General features: G+C 40.9%; 1 protein-coding gene across 1 annotated transcript; it reads left to right on the forward strand.

Annotated features, from left to right (window-relative positions):
- Positions 1 to 8,445: 8,445 nt before the first annotated feature.
- LOC134297599 (uncharacterized) lies at positions 8,446 to 10,307 on the forward strand. The gene has a single exon (XM_062975566.1). The coding sequence runs from the start codon at positions 8,448 to 8,450 to the stop codon at positions 10,095 to 10,097; it is 1,650 nt and encodes a 549-aa protein (XP_062831636.1). The 5' UTR covers positions 8,446 to 8,447; the 3' UTR covers positions 10,098 to 10,307.
- The last annotated feature ends 5,850 nt before the right edge of the window (positions 10,308 to 16,157 follow it).

The raw sequence follows: 16,157 nt of genomic DNA on the forward strand, positions 1-16,157 counted from the left end.
ACTAACGCACACAAAATAGGCTGGCAATCCCTAGAAGTGCTGCAAAATGCTGCAAAAAATGAACGGCAAAAGGCGTGCACCCACTCCCAAAAAGAAGCAAGCAGTAAAGCCTCAGCTTCAAGCTGTCATCGACTCCTTCTCTCTTTCTGGTGTTAGTACCCTAGTGCTTGCCTTCCTGCCTGCAAAGCTAACTAATTGAATCCGGTGTGAAGCTCCATCATTTCCCTTTCCATACCCAATTGCAAATGGAGGCGAGTTGCTTGGGAATTTAAACAGCAATGGCCATGGCTCCTGTGCCGTCGCGCCTGGGGCTGTACTCTTAGTGAAAGAGGCATGGATGTGACTTCTTTCCCCAGGGGATTGCTTCTTGCCCTCCTTTAGGGAAACTGGAACTCCCAAGGACCAAAACACTGTAGTTAACTCAAAAACTGGGTTTATTCTTCACAAAGGGGGTAAAAGAAAATATACATTACAGTCTTTGGTTGTTTAAGTCCATGAAGCTTGTCCAGATCCCTCTTTCTCTGGCTGTGAATGCCGGAGCAAACTCAGCCTCAGTCCAATGACCTATATCTGAAGACAAGAGTCTTCCTCTGTTGCCAAAGGACTGATGTGAAGGCGCTTGAGACTCCTCAACGTTGTTCAGGTTGGCCCTGAACATGAAGTGTGAGTCCCAAGGGTAAGAACCTCAGAATTGGTGCTGAGAGGTAACTTTTGAAGGGCTTTCAGAGCCAAGCCTCTCTTTCACGTCCATCCAATAGAGTGGAATGAAAAGGAGGAAACACAGTCCTACTCCAGGAAGAGGTGGAGCCAAACAGTTTTGCTGAGTGAGCAATGTAACAGGTGCAAACAACATTGATTGACAGATATAAATAACCAATCCAACTACATTTACAGGGTAAGGGCAAAATCAGGCATGATACAACAATTCAAATCTTGAAACTTATAGTTCCAACACATAGATGGCGCCACTCGCGCCGTCACAGCTCCACCTCTGCCTGCTCTCCCCCCTCCTTCAGCCCTGATTGGCTGAAAGGCAGAGCAAGAAGTTTGGCTTCACCTTCAGGTAATGCTTGGTTGCTCTGTGAATTAAAACTGCATCACAGAGAGTTACGACATTTACGTAATTTACAAAAAAATACCAGGTAAAAGTTTTTATTCTTAAATTTTTGGCGTAGGTGATGCCTGCATGTTGCATCGTATGCATGGATCTAACTTATGATGGAGAATCAAAATTCTGCACAGCCCTAATGGGTAAGTCAAAGCCTTGTTTCAGATTGTTTGCCTCATCATCCATTATAAGAAAGGTGAAGATGCCTTATACAAGGTAAGACTATTGCAATCTAAACACACCTGGGAGGCCATAGCTTTCTGCATCATCCCAAATGTTTTCAGGCTATTGGCGTTCCTATAATACAAAATCTCTTGCAGAACCCAACCTCCTTAGTTTCAGTATCCATGATTTTCTATGAGAAATATGCAAAGACACACATGCAAGTTTCTCAAACAGAAATACTATTGATAGGAGGGGGGCGGAATCCAACTCTGTTTTCTGTGGTCCTGAATTAATAAAACCAGTTTGGTAAGTAGCCCTTGTCCTTCTGAAAACCAATAATCCTACAAGGAATTTGACCAGGGAATGCTCCGGTTCCTCTGTTGTAGTTGGTGAGGTTATATTTGTGTCTGAGAAAAACCTAGTATTTCAGTGTTGCTACAGCCATGGGCCTTTCTCTATCTGAAATGTAATTGGCGCCCTTATGTGAAATGCCATGCTCCTGCATGTCATTTTCATAAAGAGAGCAGAGATGAAAATTTGCCATGGTAGCATAATGGAGTGGATCTATCATTTTAATTAGTAAATGCTTATCTTTCGCAAAGATACCCTTTTTCAGATTAAAGAGCACCTGGTTCAAGCTGCCATCATGGGAGACCTTCAGCTAACTCAGTGACATTTGTGCTGCATGGCTCCCCCAGCTCCAGATCTGTTGAAGATTTGAGCAGATGGTAAGTATCAAATGCTTTCTTAAGGTGTCATTTACTATTAATTAATTGAAGCTTTGTTGATGTGAGTCCTCATTTTCTTAGACCTTCACCAGGATCAAAGGATATATGGATGTCGTAAAGAAACAGAAGCTTATTTACACAGCTTCTCTCTCTCCCCCCCCCCCCCCCAAAAATCCTTCCCATCTTCCTCTATCCAGGGCATTATTCTCTTCTGATGGCCGGAACAACAGTAAAAAAGCTTGTGTCCCCTTCACAATTAATATACCCCACCTTAGTCAGCAACTTGGAGCTGTCTAGCAAGCTGTTTCACACAAAGAGCGTAATGTGAGCTGCAGCCTTCCCAACCATGAACGGAATCACTTAGCATGACACAATGTCATCCAATATTCATTCCAAACTGGATTGCAACTCATCTTTAATAATTTTTAAAGCCTTCCCCAGTTTGTGAGATTTTGAACTTGTAGATTGTGTAATTCTCTGATGGGATTAAAAATATGGACATGGATAAATGGGCAATGCAAAGATTTTGAGAAGACAAGCTTCAGTAATTGGGGTAAGCTAAAAGGTTTTGCTAGTTTCATCAAGCACTTGGAGAACTGATTGGTGCAATGAGAAGAGTGGCTATTCTGGCATGCTCCAGCTGAAACCTGAGATGGGTTTGCAATGCCAGACCCATTTGTAGAGTCTTATGTGATAATGTTCACAGATGCAGTTAGTGGTACATACAAAATACCCGTAAACAAGAACTGAGGAGTAAAGCAAGGGAAGTATGGAGAGGAGTTGCTGTGGGAGAAAATGGTTGCAGGACACACACCCCAACCCATGTGGATTCCAAAATTTGTCAATGCTCAAGTTCCATTATATACAATAGCACAGTAAAATAGGATCCCTTATATAAAATAGTAAAATCAAAGTCTGCTGTTGGGTTTTTTTCAAAAATACTTTTAAGTTGTAGATGGTTGAATACATGGATACATGGTCAGCTGTACTTCATTACAGATATACAACTGATGTAGAATATTGGCGATATAATTATATCATGACATGAAATCCTTTCTCACATGGTGTAGCAATATCACTGCATTGTAAAACATGTGTGAAATGAGGGATGGGCTGTTGTGGTATATCCACTCCAGCCTCTGTCATGCGCCACATTGCCACTATTTTGATGCCAGTGTGGTCCATAGGAGAGCTGGATCCTTCACAGCTACTCCCACCTAATTTCACTCATGATTTACAATAAGTGACAAGTCATTTCTGGTTGCCTTCCCTTTTCTCTCCCCAATAGATTAGGCCCTTTAGGGTGTCTTTAAGCTTAAAACAGTCAGAGGGGGGATAATTGGACCTCTGGAATCCTTGGCTTCAGGATTCTGGAATTTTATTTGTTAACTCATGTGGTGATGCTTATTTGTCCTTTTGGAAAATATTAAACAATATTTCTGCTTGCTAGGCAGGGCTCAGAGAAAGGGTTAATGCACCACTCAGCCAGCACACCGCGACATACCTACTAGGCAGCCAGGTAACCCCTCTTTTCCTCATTAACCATAAGCTTCTCTGTCATCTTTTCTTTAATGGATTTCACCAAGCTTTCGTTCTGCAGATGAGCTATATGCCTTTTCAGTGACAGGAACCAGTATTCGTCTAGGGAATGATACTTAAGCAGATTGTGGATTAATTTCCACTTTTGCAAAAGGATGCTTTGCAGACTGGACAGTTTATTTGCAGGAGAGATTTAAAACAATTTATTGGGTTTCCAGGGTTACTTTGTGACAGACTTCACAGAAGAGCATGCTTACTATGGGCTTGCTCTAGAAAATATAGACATGAAATATACAGAGGCAACTGCCTTGCTCTCCTGCATTTACTTTTTAAATTGATCAATGTCTTGGTTGTGGGCTTTTCCAGGGGCATGTGTTTGTCTGCTGAGGGAAACAAGATGCCTGTTTAGATAGGCTTTTATTCTGATTTTGGAGAACTTTTCTTACATTAAAGTTGCTCTCATTGACACAAATCCCTTCTCTGGAGAATTGCAATAAATGTTGTCTAATATAATTATACACAAATAGTAGGGATGTAAAACTTCAACTATTTCATCTTCCTATTCAAGGAAGAATACTTATAGATGCTTTCTCAGAACTGCAGGATGTTTTTACACTATATTTTCCCCATTTTGAATGTTCCAAACTGTTGTGGAGGAATTATTTTGTACAGAAAATCATGTGAGGATTTTTCTTTTATCTTGTGCACAAAAAAGGAGAGTTTTTCCTTTTTTTTCCTGACCTGCTTCAGATGTGATTCTGGCCATGAAAACCTTCAACAACACAATGCTTTATGTGCTTGCTCTTAACCTACAGTATTTGTGTTTGCTCCTTCAACATATATTCTTCCTTCAACATATATTCACAGCAATGGGAACTATATTTAGTATAGAAGTGCCTTATTGTTTCCCATAAACACTCCTGGCTCCTGTCTTTCTACCAGTCACCACTGAAGGTATCTGTTTCCATTTCTTCCACCTTCTCAAGCCTTGAGCTCTTCTTTTCATAAATCCATACCAGTGCAAATATTTTACTAATTTAACTCGACAAAATAAAACCTGCAAACCAACAAATAAGAAACCAAGCCCTGGGCCCTAAATCATAGGTGGCTGATGTGTGGCATGTGGTGGTGGGTATTTGCATGCAGGGTCTGGGGGTATACATGTCATGGCAATGATGTGCAAGGGAAAGCCTTGAACAAGTGGGCAGAGAGCAGTGGTGGGTGGCACTCAGTGGGCCACACCAACAGCTGTGCAAGCCTCATGTGGCCCATGGATCATATGTTGGGCAGGCATGATCTAGGATGACTGACAGCCTAAGTAATTTGCAAAACCCCAAAGCTTTGGCCTCACAACAGCTTCTATTGGTATAACATTGGTTCAGCTAACCCTTGGCCATTTTAGCTGGTTATGACCATTCTCCAACCCACATCCAGGTTCCAGATCAGGGGCAAATATACAATGTTCAGTAAAAATTTTACTGACTGCTTAAATAAAGCGACAGGTAAAATGCTTTTAGGAAAACCAAATTCCTCGGGGCTACTGATTTCATTTGTATGCCAAAATGGAATAACTTGTTATTGAGAAAGCAGATTGAGAAGGACAAGAGCGTCAGTGTGCGCATAGCATGAGAAAGTAAAATTGGCAGGAATGCAACATTTAAATTATGTTTAAAGATAACATGACAAACAACAATCTGAGAAGTCTCTATGAAAAAAGAAAACAGACATATTTGACAACCTATTATTAGACTGAGAGTTAGACAGAGTGAGAGACATTCTTCTGCATTCTACATTCACAGCCAAACATTTCCTAAAGGAATAAAGGGACAGAAGGTGCAAAATGATATGAATCATCTAATGTTCTACAACTATCAGCTCTCCTGAATGGCAAATATGACTCAAATGCTGTTGATGAAACAATAAATGTGTTGTACTATGTATATGACTGTCACGGGATTTGATACATTCATGTTATTATGCTGAGGGGCATAGTGAAGGAAATATACCGGATTTCTTGTGGTTCCAATCCTTCCTTCCTATTCCTGCAGTTTCTGGCATCCCCAGGGCTTCAAGTTATACATTTAGTTGAATGCATACTTCTTTCCTAGGGTGCAATCCAGCCAAATGTTCTGAAGGGCTGCACATTTCATTGGATGAAATCTAAGCATGTTTTCATTGGCTCAAATAAAGCTTAAAAATTCTGCTCTTTGTTTTTGATCAAACCAGTCAGTTGGCTAATTCCTCCTTTAATTCATAGAAGTGTTTTTATTGCCTTGTCCATTATTTGCAGTTGCTTGGGATATTGATTTGGAACATTTAGCGTGTGTAGTCTCTACTCCAGAGTGGCAGCGCAGCATTTGAAAATATTACTTTTTTGGCAACAGCTCCCTACATTTCCCAGACACCATAGTTTGTGGGATTCAGGAATTTGTGCCCCCCCCCCAATAATGCTTCTCTAACTGTGGTCAAGGTAGTAATAATATATTAAGATTTAAGGTGATTAAAAAGAAACGTGGCAGTGATTGTTTAAGCATAGTGCATACACATTGCCATTGTAGTTCTCAGCTTGTGGATCCCCAGATGTTTTGGCCTTCAACTCCCAGAAATCCTAACAGTTGGTAAACTGGCTAGGATTTCTGGGAGTTGTAGGCCAAAGCATCTGGGGACCCACAGGATGAGAACCACTGCATTATATAGTATAGTGTGGAGTATAAATTATTTGCCTTGTAAAGGAAATGAATGCAGTGAATGAGAAAGGAGAATGTCATGTTTAAAAGTGGCAACATCATGGAGATGAGTGGTGAGGAGTGAAAGTTATCCAGCTGGCTCTTTAACTGCTTGGAAAGCAACACAACAGTTTTGTTTGGCAACAGAAATGTCTTTCTCTGCTGTTCCCTCACCTCCATCATACAATATTTCAGAGGTAGAGTTCAGCAATTCTGTTTATGGAGTATGGAGAGCAATGGTTAAATAAACATATTGAAGACTTTGTAGTACAAATTCCATCTAAAATAGCAAATGTGTTGTCGAAGGCTTTCATGGCCGGGATCACAGGGTTGTTGTATGTCTTTCGGGCTGTGTGGCCATGTTCCAGAAGCATTCTCTCCTGACGTTTCGCCCACATCTATGGCAGGCATCCTCAGAGGTTGTGAGGTATGGATAAACTAAGTAAGGAAAGGAAAGAATATATATCTGTGTCCAAGGTGTGGCAAGAGTCCTTTGTCACTGGGAGCCAGCATTAATGTTTCGGTTAATCACCCTAATTAGCATTGGAGATGTTTTGTCCCTTGCCTGGGGGCATCCTTTGTTCAGTCAAGCCTTCATTGTGTTGGTTCCCATCTACTGTTTTGATTTTGGAGTTTTGTAATACTGGTAGCCAGATTTTGTTCATTTTCATGGTTTCTTCCTTTCTGTTAAAGTTGTCCACATGCTTGTGGATTTCAATGGCTTCTCTGTGTAGTCTGACATGATAGTTGTTGGAATGGTCCAGCATTTTTGTGTTCTCAAATAGTATCCTGTGTCCAGGCTGGTTCATCAAATGCTCTGCTATGGCTGATTTCTCTGGTTGAATTAGTCTGCAGTGCCTTTCATGTTCTTTGACTCTTGTTTGGGCGCTGCGTTTGGTGGTCCCTATGTAGACTTGTCCACAGCTGCATGGTATCCGGTAGACTCCTGCAGAAGAGAGAGGATCCCTCTTGTCCTTCGCTGACCGTAGCATTTGTTGGATTTTCTTCGTGGGTCTGTAGATAGTTTGTAGGTTGTGCTTCTTCATCAGCTTCCCTATGCGGTCAGTAGTTCCCTTGATGTATGGTAAGAACACCTTTCCTCTGGGTGGATCTTTGTCTTGACTCTCATGGCTTGTTCTTGGCCTTGCAGCTCTTCTGATGTCTGTGGTGGAGTATCCATTGGCCTGTAGAGCCCAGTTTAGGTGGTTGAGTTCACCTTGGAGGAGGTGAGGTTCGCAGATTCTTTGTGCACGGTCTGTCAGGGCTTTGATTGTGCTCCTTTTTTGACTTGGGTGATGGTTGGAGTTTTTATGAAGGTATCTATCTGTGTGTGTAGGTTTTCTGTAAACTGTGTGGCCCAATTGTTGATTGGGTTTGCGGATGACCAGAACATCTAGAAATGGCAGTTTTCCTTCCTTTTCTTTTTCCATGGTGAATTGGATGTTTGGGTGGATGCTGTTAAGATGGTCCAGGAACTTGCTGAGTTCTTCCTCTCCATGGCTCCAAATTGTGAAGGTGTCATCTACGTATCTGAACCAAACAGTTGGCTTTTTTGGTGCTGTTTCTAGGGCCTGTTTTTCAAAGTATTCCATATAGAAATTTGCTACTACTGGGCTGAGAGGGCTCCCCATGGCCACTCCATCCTTCTGTTCATAGAATCCAGTGTCCCACTGAAAGTAGCTAGTGGTGAGGCAATGGTGAAACAGGGCTGTGATGTCTTCTGGGAAGTTTTGTTTGATTAGTGTGAGGGTGTCAGCTACTGGGACTTTGGTAAAAAGGGACACCACATCAAAGCTGATCAGGATGTCCTTGGTGCTTAGATTGAGGTTGCTGATCTTTTCTATAAAGTGTGTAGAGTCCTTGATATAATGTGCAGTGAGCCCAATGTGGGTTTGTAGCTGTGTAGCCAGAAATTTTGCCAGGTTGTAAGTCGGCGATCCAATGGCACTTACAATGGGTCTGAGTGGGATGGAGTCCTTGTGGATTTTGGGGAGTCCGTAAAGCCTGGGTGGGAGGGCTTCTGATTTGCACAGCTGTTGGCGTATGTCAAAGTTAATGGAGGAGTTCTTGATTAGAGTGTTCGTTTTTCTGGTGATTTTGTTAGTGGGGTCTTGTTTCAGTTTCTTGTAAATTGTGGGATCTAGAAGTTGTCTGATTTTTTCCTTGTATTGTTTTGTAATCATGGAAACAAAACAATACAAGGAAAAAATCAGACAACTTCTAGATCCCACAATTTACAAGAAACTGAAACAAGACCCCACTAACAAAATCACCAGAAAAACGAACACTCTAATCAAGAACTCCTCCATTAACTTTGACATACGCCAACAGCTGTGCAAATCAGAAGCCCTCCCACCCAGGCTTTACGGACTCCCCAAAATCCACAAGGACTCCATCCCACTCAGACCCATTGTAAGTGCCATTGGATCGCCGACTTACAACCTGGCAAAATTTCTGGCTACACAGCTACAAACCCACATTGGGCTCACTGCACATTATATCAAGGACTCTACACACTTTATAGAAAAGATCAGCAACCTCAATCTAAGCACCAAGGACATCCTGATCAGCTTTGATGTGGTGTCCCTTTTTACCAAAGTCCCAGTAGCTGACACCCTCACACTAATCAAACAAAACTTCCCAGAAGACATCACAGCCCTGTTTCACCATTGCCTCACCACTAGCTACTTTCAGTGGGACACTGGATTCTATGAACAGAAGGATGGAGTGGCCATGGGGAGCCCTCTCAGCCCAGTAGTAGCAAATTTCTATATGGAATACTTTGAAAAACAGGCCCTAGAAACAGCACCAAAAAAGCCAACTGTTTGGTTCAGATACGTAGATGACACCTTCACAATTTGGAGCCATGGAGAGGAAGAACTCAGCAAGTTCCTGGACCATCTTAACAGCATCCACCCAAACATCCAATTCACCATGGAAAAAGAAAAGGAAGGAAAACTGCCATTTCTAGATGTTCTGGTCATCCGCAAACCCAATCAACAATTGGGCCACACAGTTTACAGAAAACCTACACACACAGATAGATACCTTCATAAAAACTCCAACCATCACCCAAGTCAAAAAAGGAGCACAATCAAAGCCCTGACAGACCGTGCACAAAGAATCTGCGAACCTCACCTCCTCCAAGGTGAACTCAACCACCTAAACTGGGCTCTACAGGCCAATGGATACTCCACCACAGACATCAGAAGAGCTGCAAGGCCAAGAACAAGCCATGAGAGTCAAGACAAAGATCCACCCAGAGGAAAGGTGTTCTTACCATACATCAAGGGAACTACTGACCGCATAGGGAAGCTGATGAAGAAGCACAACCTACAAACTATCTACAGACCCACGAAGAAAATCCAACAAATGCTACGGTCAGCGAAGGACAAGAGGGATCCTCTCTCTTCTGCAGGAGTCTACCGGATACCATGCAGCTGTGGACAAGTCTACATAGGGACCACCAAACGCAGCGCCCAAACAAGAGTCAAAGAACATGAAAGGCACTGCAGACTAATTCAACCAGAGAAATCAGCCATAGCAGAGCATTTGATGAACCAGCCTGGACACAGGATACTATTTGAGAACACAAAAATGCTGGACCATTCCAACAACTATCATGTCAGACTACACAGAGAAGCCATTGAAATCCACAAGCATGTGGACAACTTTAACAGAAAGGAAGAAACCATGAAAATGAACAAAATCTGGCTACCAGTATTACAAAACTCCAAAATCAAAACAGTAGATGGGAACCAACACAATGAAGGCTTGACTGAACAAAGGATGCCCCCAGGCAAGGGACAAAACATCTCCAATGCTAATTAGGGTGATTAACCGAAACATTAATGCTGGCTCCCAGTGACAAAGGACTCTTGCCACACCTTGGACACAGATATATATTCTTTCCTTTCCTTACTTAGTTTATCCATACCTCACAACCTCTGAGGATGCCTGCCATAGATGTGGGCGAAACGTCAGGAGAGAATGCTTCTGGAACATGGCCACACAGCCCGAAAGACATACAACAACCCTAAAATAGCAAAGCTCTCTGCTAAACCAACATCAATACAAACTAAACATTTCACTTTTAATAGAATTATAGGATCATAGATTTGAAAGAGACCGCAAGGGCCATCCAGTCCATGCCACTGTCATTAAGGAATACACAATGCAGGAACTTCTGATAATGGCAATCCCAGCCTCTGTTTAAACATGTCCAGGGAAGGAGACCCCACCACATTCTGAGACAGCATATTCCACTGCTGAACAACTCTTACCATCAGGAAGTTCTTTCAAATATTCAATTGGTATCTCTTTACTGCAGTTCGAATCTATTGCTCTGTGTCCTAGTCTTTAGAGCAACAGAAAACAAGTCTGCTCCATCTTCAATGTGCCATTTTTCAAATACTTAAACATGACTTAAACCTCGATACCTTCTCTTCTTCAGGTTAAACATATCCAGCTCCCTAGGCCACTCCTCATAGGACTTTTCTTCCAAAAATGGTAGAATAAGATGAATAGAAGATAAAAAGTAAAAAGATACAAGTACCAGTTCACACTTCAGAGGTGGAAAAGAGATGAGAAGACTGGTCACTGAAATTTAATTTATCACTGCTGCCGTTTCAAAGATATTTTAACACTTTAAACACAGACTGTTCTTGTATTTCCAAAAGTATAGCAAACTGTTACACGAAATGTAAATGGCCAACAAAATTCCTGCATACCCCCTTACTTTCCCTAGCAAAAAGAGGAGAATTAAAACAAATGTTGCACATTTAAAATTTTAAGTTTATAGTTATAGATGTTGGTGATACAATAACATGAATATGAATGAACTTAAATTTTACATAGACTCTTAATAAAGTGGGGGAGGGAACAAGTTATCTGTGCTGCTGTTGTCACTGTCTGACTACAACTACATCCTGAAGCTTTTTCTCTGGAACTGGTGCTGAGCACAGCTTGGGACTGGGCAGGAAGCATGGCACAGTGAACGGCTTCACAGGCTTACGCATTGAAGCCAAACCTTTTAATTAAAACATGCCTTTCACCTCCCCTTCACTCTCCAAATTTGCTGGATTAAAACAAACAGTTCCTTATCTAAAAATTCAGAATGGTAACCCAGATGAGTTTTGATCAGTGTTGCAATGAATCAAAGAGAAGCTCTCAGTGTTTTTTTTTTAAAAAAAATTTACTTAGGTTTTGAGGACATGATTCTATGTACTGCTACATAGACTTTGTTGAAATAATTGGAAGTTGTACAAAAACAATGTTACAATTCTCATACAGATCACATTTCTTTTCTGTTGCATTTGCATAGAATTACTTCTGGATGAATTAGGTCTTCAAAGGAAACTACTTTCTTACTGGGACATCATGGCAGGACAGCTCCTAACTTCAACAGTTCCTTCTCCTCCTTTCTACTCTGCTTTATCTCGCCAAAAAGGAAACCAAAGTGGCTAACAATGAAAGAAAAATAATATATAATTTTAAACCTAAAAACCATACAAACATTAAAACAGAATTAAACATGGAAATATTAAAAAAAATACACTGTTAAAAGCAATAACACCATAAAAACTTTGCAGTTGTATAGAGATGGAATGAATACCTGAAAATATTTGAAAGAGGGTTTGAAAACATGTTTTCAAGTATCGGAAATCCTTGGAAATGAAAATCTTGCCTTCACAAAAACCATTACTCAATACAGAACTATCATGTGGTTATAATATTGTTGTTGTGGTTGTTGCTGTTGTTCTTATTTTACACATCAAATTGAATTTCCTGTCCTAATAGATGCATTTCCTTGCACAGAAAATGCTGTTTCCTGCAAAAAAAAAGTTTTTAATTCGTTAAATGATTTATATGTGTTTAATTACTTATATATTTAGATTGTTTATATTTTGATGAGATGTGTTTTATTGTTTACCTGTGAAGCACTTAATTTTTTCCGGATCTGTAAGCCGCTTTGAGTCCCCTCTGGGGTTAAGAAAGGCAGGGTAAAAATGAAGTAAATAAATACATAATATTTATTTTGTGGCTAAGCAATCATGTATAAATTTTGTGCAGAATAAGGAACTGTAAATCTACTCCAAAAACTGCAGTTTTTGATTACTTCCTTGTATTGACTAAAGAACTATTAAAATTATTTGTTGTTTCTTTTGAGACTAAATGTATTTACATATCTATTCTACATGCTGTCTTTCTCCCAACATAGGACCAAAGGCAGCTCACAAACATTAAACAGAATCAGCAAAATCTCATTAAATGCATATATTTTTAAAATATAACACTAATTCAAAAGAATTAAAAAGTTTGAAATAGAGCATTTCCTAAAAAGCTTTAAAAGCCTGTTTGAACATGGTCCTTGCTTGCGAGAGGAAAGAGAGAAGTGAGGGGGCTAGCATTTTTAATTTTTGCATTTCAGAATGCTTTCGCTATATGGTTGAAATGTATAGTGTGAGTCGCTTTGGGTTTCTTACAGATGAAAACAGGGATATACATTAAACAAAGAAGCAAATAATATTCTTTTATTGTTTTTCTGTCAGCAGACAGCCTTTTTATACCGCAGATCTTAACTATGGACCTTATCAGATAAGCAAAATTGCCTGTCCCAGGATGTTTGGACTTCAGTTGGGGCACGGAGCCCACCGGCTTCCATCACATGATGTAAAACAACTTCCAGCAGGGCTCTATGCCTCAACTGAAGTCCAAGCATCGCAGGAAGCAGCAGCGGCAACATGGGAGGTTTCCCGAATTGCATAAGAAACAACGGGGGGAAGCTGGGAGGCAATGCTTCCACCGGTGGGATGGGTGAATGGTGGGTGATGCAGGGCAACAGATTCCTCCTACCCTCTACCAGGCCCTGCCAAATTCACCACAATCTGTCACAAATTGGGGGGTGAATATGACGTGGTCATATGTAGATTAACTACTGTATATAATCAGGTAAAAGGGCAGTTTTGGGGTAAAAAATATGGATTTTGAAATGGCCTATGGATAAGCAGAGTGTTGTTCCACAGAGAGGGGAAAATGTCAGTGCTGTCTTAATGCCTTGGTGTTTTCCCACCAAGACATTTAAAAAGCCAGAAGTGGGATCACAGCACACAGAGCAGAGCCCTTAACTTCTCTATTCAGAATTATTTCTTTTTTGATAAGATTTAAGGTAAACAACTTATACTGACCCTTAGCTTTGTGGGTCAATTTTATCTAAAATCTCTATACATATACCTGAATATTTCCAGTGCTCAAAGCACCCTCTGAAGTTCTGAGGAATTGCTGTTTTGTGGATGACCAGTCAGGGGATTTTATTTATTTCATGTCAAAAGCATTGCATAATAAATAAATTTAAAAGTGATGAAATAAAGGAAATCACAAGCAGCTAAATAGTTTTAGACCAAAAGTGGGCAACAGCGACCACGTTGTCTGTAGCTTTAAACAACTTCTCCTCCATACATGAGGCAGGACATTGTGGGCAAGCATACATATGCGGAGTTGTTTGTTCTGCTCCACAGTCACACAAAGGTCCTCCAGGTAGTGCCACCTTGCCAAGTTGTCTTTTGATCTGCCCACTCCGCTTCTGAGTCTGTTTAGGGACTTCCAAGTTGCCCATTCTTGGTTTGCCCCTGGAAGAAGACCCTCATGGGGGGCCATCCAGTTGGAATTGCCTGGTTTAGCTGCCCAGAGGGACATTCTTGCTGTTGCTGGAGGAACATCAAGAGGAGTGGTGGTTCTCATGAAGCTTTTCCTTGATTTGAGTCTACTGGGAGGAGGCTGATAGTCATGCAGTGGGTGGCTTTCACAATGTTTGACCAGTCAGGGGATGAGTGAGGATGAGGAATAAGTCTCAACTGCTGTCCAAGGGGGAAACTTCTGATTTGCCTCTAAGGCCTGAATGTCCAATGCTATACGTTTCCAATTGTCTTCAGGGTTCACTGGCTCAGCATGAGTCTTTTCTCTTATTTCTATTGTAAAAGATAATTACATACCACCTTTCATCAAAATTTATTTTATGGCAGTTCATAACAATCCAATAACATTTAGAAATGTCCAAGTTATGTTAGTTTGTTGCTGCAAAATCACCAAGGAATTTTGTAGAACTTGTAGGCTGACCAGGTTTATCTGGCATAGTCCTTAACGGTCTCAAGTCCATTTGTTCTGATGATTATATAATGAATGCATTTTGTAATATTTCATGTTCCCCTCACCATATGTATACACATTTCAGTCTACTGAACTCCATCTAAAAAAGTGGAGTTCACAAATGCTTGTAACAAATAAAACATATAGATCAAGAACCTGCATTGTGAGAGTCACATAACTATGTCTACATGGTATCTATCTACATTTCCCAGTGCTACCCACAAAAGCCATCCTGTAAGATGTACCTTGGTTGGCATAAAATAAGAATTAAAGATTCAGCTGCATGCTCATCTGTTTTAGTGAGCCTGATCAACTCCAATTTGACAATAGCTGACATCTCCCCATAGCTTACATTGTTTGCTGAGCTCTGTCATTTGTGCTATGCTAGAAATGCTGCAACTGCAATATTATGTGTCCAGAGCCAACAATCTGATATTATGGCTACATACAGAACCAGATCCCGAGAAACAAAATCTTAATGCAATATGTGCTAATTCCATAGATCTCAGATAAGGATTGCCATGTATATATTAGATATTCCTCACACACGTTTCTCCATTGTCTCTATAGCTCTGAAATTCTATAAAATACTGATGCTTGGAATCGACTTTAGTTTTCTAGGCCAGTGCTGTGAGTAGGTTGGACTGAAAGCCGTCCTGGCACTTGGTAGATTCATTGGTGAAAGTTATGGTCTGTTTGTCTTCCTGCTTGGTTTCAGAGATCATCTCAGCTCCACTTGGGAATTGGGAAGTACTTGGGAAGTACAGTTGGGGTGATTATTCAGTCCTACCCCTGCCCCCCCCCCCCCCCAATTGGTTATTTCTGGATTGTCAGAGAATAATGGGGTTATTGATAAATTTTCATTTAGTTGGTTTTATTGTGATAGGTATCGCCAGTGAGCCCAGGGAATCCCTGGGATGACACAGATGACACAGATTTAGAGCATTATCACGTGCTAACAAGTTGCCATCTGTGAGTGTATGACTTCTATGAGACTGGGTTTGTTGATAAATAAAGCTCATAGATGTTTAAATCCTGAAAAGTGGCCATGCAGTAGATCTTCACTAGGTTTTTGTGAAGTAGTGAATGAATATCCCAATACATACCCAAGAAAAATGCATTTTTAAATGGGCTTCAGTCATTTTTAGGCCATTGCTCAGATTAAATTATTCATCATAATGCTTTTTAATGAGAAATTAAATATGCTGTGTTTGTGAGTAAAAAGGATGAATCTTACATAATTTGTATGAACACCTTAAAACACTTTAGTGTAAATCTGTGCCCAGATGTTGTAATTTTAAAATAATTTCTTATCTTACCCACACATATATTTGGGGAGAAAAGATACTCACTATTTACTGGTTCTAAAGATAATTTAGCATTTGAGTGGGCAAGCTTTTTCACAGTCTCTAGTCAAATGATGGGCCCCTGGTGGTGGCTCAGTGTGTTAAAGCGCTGAGCTGCTGAACTTGCAGACCGAAAGGTCCCAGGTTCAAATCCCAGGAGCAGAATGAGCCCCTGCTATTAGCCCCAGCTCCTGCCAACCTAGCAGTTTGAAAACATGCAAATGTGAGTAGATAAATAGGTACCGCTCCGGCGGGAAGGTAACAGTGCTCCATGCAGTCATGCCGGCCACATGACCTTGGAGGTGTCTACGGACAACGCTGGCTCTTCGGCTTAGAAATGGAGATGAGCACCAACCCCCAGAGTTGGTCACGACTGGACTTAATGTCAGGGGAAAATCTT

This window comes from Anolis carolinensis, chromosome 1, assembly GCF_035594765.1.
Source record: "Anolis carolinensis isolate JA03-04 chromosome 1, rAnoCar3.1.pri, whole genome shotgun sequence".
In the NCBI taxonomy this organism is placed as follows: domain Eukaryota; kingdom Metazoa; phylum Chordata; class Lepidosauria; order Squamata; family Dactyloidae; genus Anolis; species Anolis carolinensis.